We start from the raw sequence: 6,127 nt of genomic DNA on the forward strand, positions 1-6,127 counted from the left end.
TTTTTTGTTTTCCTTAGTTCTGCTTCTGCAGTGGCAAATCAGGCCCATCCCCTTTTCAGTCTGAGGTCCCAGAAGTTCCCACCCAGCCCGCGGCTTGCTGATGTACTTGTTCTGGTTGAGTTACTGGAGTTAATAGCAGATGTCCTGGGTCCCTGCACCAGGATCCCTGAGCTGGTAGCTTTGCTTTGGAATGGACAGTGACACTGAATGGCATTTCTAGCACTACCTAGATGAGAGATGGAATTCCGTTTAACCTCTTGGGCTCCCTCCAAGTGCTTATATCCTTCTGTATAAGCACTGTCACAGGCCAGAGGATTTTGTTCCTGGCATAGAGCACCTGAAGGTGCTGTTTAGGTATCTTGCAGAAGGTGTCATGAATCACTAGAAGTGAAGGGAGGGTGTCCATCCCTTTCTGGCCCTGTCCTAGGCTTTTTGAGTAACCGGCCACAATCACATACAGAATCATTTTGTCAACCTGGTCAATTAAATTGCCTCCCCTTCAAATAAAATTTCACCCCTAAAATCAAATACCTGTCAAGAAAGGCAGAACAATACAGACCAATTGGAGTAGTCTCAAAAGCATGGTGCCACATAGCTCTCCAAGACAGCCAGGGTGTGTTTCAGATAAAGTATTTGATAAAACCTCACTGAGCTCTGTGGCTTTGCTTATTAGCAAAGACTGTATTTGCCTTAAAAACTTGAAGCCCAGTTAAAGCATTTTAATGGTGATGTAAAGATGAAGATTATTTTAATGAAAAACATCCTGGAAAGGAAGTTAGGAGGCCTGAGTTTACTTTCGGTTTCTTTAGTAGCAGTTTACGAAAGTGTGAGGATAAATGAGGATTAACAAATGGTACTTGTACCTTGCAGGATTGAGAAGAAAGTGTTGCTACAGTGGGTGTAGGAGACAGACTTGTTGATTAAGCAGTTTGCTGAATGACTTTGATGCTTCTTTTTATTCAAGATGAGGTAGTTATTTCATTTCCAGTTTGCTTCCCTGTGCTGGGAGAAAGTTGGCCTGAGATTGCCGTGGGCAGAGATTAAAAACAAAATTTGACACAGGAAACATGAGATTGCCCTATGTAATGTGTTGACTTCCAGCAGATTTTGTGAGGTAGCCTTAACAAATGAGGAAGGCAGCAGGCCATTGTTAAGACTGGGTTAAAAAAGCAGAATGAAAATCAAAAAGGAATGAGAATCTGTGAACACTAATTCTTGGCCTTTTTTTTTGTTTTTTTTTTTTTGAGACAGGGTCTCACTGTGTAGTGCAGGCTGGCCTTGAACTCGATTATGTAGCTCAAGGTGGCCTTGAACTCACAGTGATCCTCCTGTTTCAGCCTCCCAAGTGCTGGGATTATAGGCATAGGCCACCATGCCCAACTGAGTTTATAATTTTTCAAAATAGTGTAAGAAAGACAGTATCTACTAGCCAAGCTCAATGAGTGAACAGAAGGATTCAAACAATGAACTAGAATAATGAACCCAGTCCAACCCTTATTTCCCCAGGTGGTCTTGTGGGGCTGCAAGATGATGAGTAGAAGAGTGTTAGCAAGTTTGTTCTTGGCTGCGCAGGAGAATAACCTAGACACTTGAAAGATTCCTTGCCATGTGGTGGAACCTGGATGTTGGCTCTTTCCGTGTTCCCCTCAGTGATTCTAACACGCCAGGGAATTCGGTGGACAATGGAAGGAAAAAGTCACCAGGTCGGGAATGGCCAGTTCCCTGCTTTACTGGGGCAAGGAGTTGTGGATTGGGGGGGTTAAGCAAGAATCTTGGAGCCCACAGTGGATAGTCATCCTTTGATTCTAAAGGCAGGACTCAATATGTTTTGGCATGAGCACAAGAGTTTATTTTGATGGATTTGGGCCATTTTTAGTAACCGAGGCTGCACTTAAAAGTTCAAGGGTTGCGCATTGAAAAGAGTCAAAGGACATGCAAATCCCAGCACTCGGGAGGCTGAGGCAGGAGGATGGCTGTGAGTTTGACGCCAGCTTGGGTTACATAGTGAGACTTTCTCAGAAAAACAACAACAAAACAAAACTTGTAAAGAAGGATGCTAAATGTCTCACTGAACCAGGCTGCAAATAAATTTAAGAGGGAAAAGGTATTTTCCCCAAACTTTGGGTTTGAAGCAAAGATTTTTTTCAGGGGGGACACGTACACACAGAGACAGAGAGACAAACAGATATGGAGAGATGAGAGATTGGTTTGGGGTAGTAATTTTTTTTTTTTTTTTTTTTTCTCTGGTACCGGGAACCGAACTCACGACCTTGTGCTTGCCAGGCAGGCGCTTTGCCGCTGAGCTAAATCCCCAGCCCCTGGGGTAGTAATTTTGAATAAAATATTGTCAAAAGGCAGGAATGTTGAAAACTCCTTAGCAAGAGCCTTAAACTTTTATAAGGTTTTCACAAAATATTCGACTCTGACTACACATTAACACTTTCTGCCCCTTCTAGTTGATCATGGAATTGTTTGTTTGTTTGTTTTGAGACAGTCTCACTATGTAGCCCAGACTGGCCTGCAACTCACAGTGAACCTCCTGCCTCAACCTCCTGCCTCAGCCTCCTGAGTGCTGAGATCACAGGCCTGCGCCCCCATGCCCAGCGAGCTTGGAAGTTTTTTCACCTTCTTCCCAGCATTCAACTCTCCAGAGAGCCTAGCCTTTGGCTTTGGTCACACTCAGGGGTCATGACCCCATAGCCTGGGGAGCTGTCTGCACAATTGTGTCACAGTGGGAAGCTGTAACCAAGGAGCCTGCAGGCAGGAAAGCCTGAGAATGTGACTCTGCTCTCTTCCAGCCATAGGCTGCCTCAAATGTCCTCTGCTGATTAAATTAGCGATACCATGGTGGGGCAACACCAAGATGTAAGCTCAAATCTGGTTGTCCACTCAGCTAAGAGTGAGTGTAGAAGTTCTCTTTCTCAAATACAGCTTGTAGGACAAAGAGCATCAGAAATCCTTAGCATGTGATGGACACATAGGTATTTGGATGATAGGAATCTCTTCTCTTTTAGCTTCTGAATCTTTTAGTTGAGCATCTGTCTTTTCAAACACCCAGGCCAGCACAGTAGCTGTACAGTTCCTAGATGAGCCCTGGAGAGGCAGTCAGTGCCCGCCTGCCAGACAAGAGCGCAGGCCAGGCTCCTTCCCTTCTGAGAAATGTGTGGCAACCAGTCCTTTTTGTTTGTTTTTGAGTCAAGGTCTTGTTACGTAGGTCAGGTTGGCCTTGAACTCACTATGTAGCCCAAACTGGCTTCAAGCTCTCAGTAATCTTCCCGCCTCAGCCTCCCGAGGGCTGGGATTACAGGCGTGCGCCACCATGCCTGGCGTGGTCCTTGACGTGTTACCACTTCATCTAGTTGCTCATTCTGCTCTTCCTGCCTCAGAGGTAAGCAGGGACTGCTGGGAACCAGCCAATGACTGGACACCTCCCAAGGCAGAAGCTCTTCCCACCTCAGCCACCTGGAGGCCTCCTCAGCCACGGGTCACTGTAGCACCTATAATAGGGACCATGACCACAGCACCACTGCCCCTCATGCCCTCTGGTTTCTCTTCTGAGAAGCAGCTCTGACCTCATTCACTACCTTCCTGCTTGTATCCACTGCAGGTTTTTATGGCGCTGGTGCTGGACTTGGTGGTGATAGAATAGTGCTGGTACTGATACAGGCGAAAGAAACTCCCAACTTGAAAGATATCTGGAAGGCTGGGGATGTAGCTCAGCGGCACAAGCACCTGCCTGGCAAGCGCAAGGTGCTGAGTTCCATTCCCGGTACCAAAAAAAAAAAAAAAAAAATATCTGGAGCAAGTTCATGTTCTCTAAAATCAAAGAATGAATTTTAGGAGCAATGGAGAGTTAAGAGCAGAATATATTTATTGAGGGAAAGAAAGCTTCTGTCTGAGAGACAGAAGGGGACCCTAGTAGTTTGCCCAGGGCCCTGTCTTCTGGGGATTTTTATGGAGCAAATCCACCAGGTGAGATGGGTCTAAGGTGGGGAGAACATGGGAAATCATGAGGTAGGACAAAACTATGGCCAACCAATAAAATTACCAGTATAATTGCTGAAGTAAAATTGATTTAAATGGAGATCAAATGGGGAAGCAGGTCACCTAGCAAGCCGACATGAATACAGAACAGGGGCTTTTCCTGTTGGGAGTTGGGTTGGTGAGTCTTCCTGGCTTTCTCAAGGTGATGGATACCTACTCAGAATATCACTCCCTGATGTCCATCCCTAGGGAGGTATGTGGTGCATTTGTTTAATCTTTTGTCTCGAGGTCTGGCCCACAGCGGAGGTGTCTGTCTCCCACAGTTGCAAGGTGTCTTGTCTTCCATACTGGCTCCTGCGAAGGCCTCGCCCTGTCTGACTGCCTATAATATTTTTAACTCAGCTGCCCACAATAGTACAACAAAGCCTGTGGTTTAATTCCCTTGAACTGAGTAGCTCTGTACATTCATGACAATGAGCAGGACCTCGGTGAGCACGGCCATTCGGGTCGAAGGGGTCGGGGATGGCTGCGTGTGGAGAAGAAACTGAAGTGGATATGCCATAGCAGTGTCCTGCTGTATAAAAAAAGATGAGGTTATTAACTCACTAAATGCTAGGAAGGGAGGTAGCCTTAACCGTTTTTTTTTTTTTTGGTCTTTCTCCGGTACCGGGAACCGAACTCACGACCTTGCGCTTGCCAGGCAGGCGCTTTGCTGCTGAGCTAAATCCCCAGCCCCAGCCTTAACCGTTTTATCCTGAGAAGATAGCTGGAACCCTCAGGATTAACCTAGAAGGTAGTTGGTGCTCTATGGGGCAGGATGTGCTGAGAAACACAGCTTGCAGGGTAAAGTGACCTAGCCACCAGCTTTTCAGACAGGACTTGCTTGGTTCCCCCTAACAATCTGGGGCATAATATTTACAGTGGGGTGGGGCAGGTTGTGGCCCGGAAACAGAAGGAAGTCCTGGACTTCTGGTGCATAACGTTTACCAGCCCCTAAGCTCTTTGAGGGCAATACTGAGTCCAGGAGACACGCATCTCTATACCCTGGACGTGTCCAGAACGGAGAGAGCACTTTCTGTTTGTTTTTTTTTTGGTTTTTGGTTTTTCTCCGGTACCGGGAACCGAACTCACGACCTTGCGCTTCCCAGGCAGGCGCTTTTGCCGCTGAGCTAAATCCCCAGCCCCGAGAGAGCACTTTCTAATTGTCCTGGATGAAGTGTTCTCACCCTGGCCTCCCCTGGGCCCATGATGTTCTTTATTGTACCAAGGGAAGTGGAACTCGGGGACCAGCGGGTCTGCCTCTCCATTCCTCCCAAGTGCTGGAGATTTCTGTCCTTAACTGGATAAGCAGTACTCATCCAGGAAGACAAAGTAGCCACTATGTGGCAGGTAATTACAAGGATTTATACTGGGTGGGTGAGTGGGAGCAGAACTACACGTGCCTACTATGTGCCTGCAGGCATGATTCTCACCTCGCTTAATTTTACATTAAAGACTAGTCATTATTTCCCCATTTCACACAAGGCGCGAGGGTTAGGGAAGTTAGATTACTCAAAAGTCCCAGCCAGCGAGTGCTGATTTTGGAATTTAAATACAAGTGGATGCCGCCACAAAGCTCACCCTCTGCCGAAAACAGTGCCTGGCGCATAGTAGGTGTGCAGTAAAAATTTCAGAAGGGCCAGGCACCATTTCCTCCAGGGATGCCCGCACATCTGCAGGATGGACAGGACTCAGGCCCACCGCCCCACCCGGGAGGCCGCCGCGGCCGCAGGGGCCGGGACCCGACCGGCGCCTCCCCTGGACTGGGCCCGCGGGCGGGCGGGGCTCGGCGGCCATTGGCTGGCGCGCGCCGGAGGGCGGGGAGCGGCGCCGAGGGGACTGTTTGCTCCTACGGGCTGTAGATGGAGCTGTCCCGCCCCGGCGAGGGGGAAGGCGCCTGGAAAACGTTCTTCCTCTGCCTGGCCGGCCCGAGCGGGGAACAGCGCTCCCAGGATGCAGTTTGTGTCAACACGGCCGCAGCCTCAGCAGCTGGGCATCCAGGGCCTGGGGCTGGACAGCGGGAGCTGGAGCTGGGCCCAGGCGCTGCCCCCCGACGAGGTCTGCCACCAGGAGCCGGCGCTGCGCGCGGAGATGGCCGAGGGGA

The 6,127-nt window shown here is 48.8% G+C and overlaps 1 protein-coding gene across 1 annotated transcript in view; it reads left to right on the forward strand.

Annotated features, from left to right (window-relative positions):
* Nucleotides 1-5,888: 5,888 nt before the first annotated feature.
* The window catches only part of Znf282 (zinc finger protein 282), a gene marked incomplete in the record, with an annotated part of 22,770 nt that continues 22,531 nt past the window's right edge, over nt 5,889-6,127 (forward strand). Inside the window, 1 exon segment of the mRNA XM_013504590.1 lies at nt 5,889-6,127. This exon segment is cut by the window's right edge and continues 6 nt beyond it. Coding sequence (XP_013360044.1) covers nt 5,977-6,127 — 151 coding nt within the window.

This window comes from Chinchilla lanigera, unplaced genomic scaffold, assembly GCF_000276665.1.
Source record: "Chinchilla lanigera isolate Chin_1 unplaced genomic scaffold, ChiLan1.0 scaffold00090, whole genome shotgun sequence".
NCBI lineage: Eukaryota > Metazoa > Chordata > Mammalia > Rodentia > Chinchillidae > Chinchilla > Chinchilla lanigera.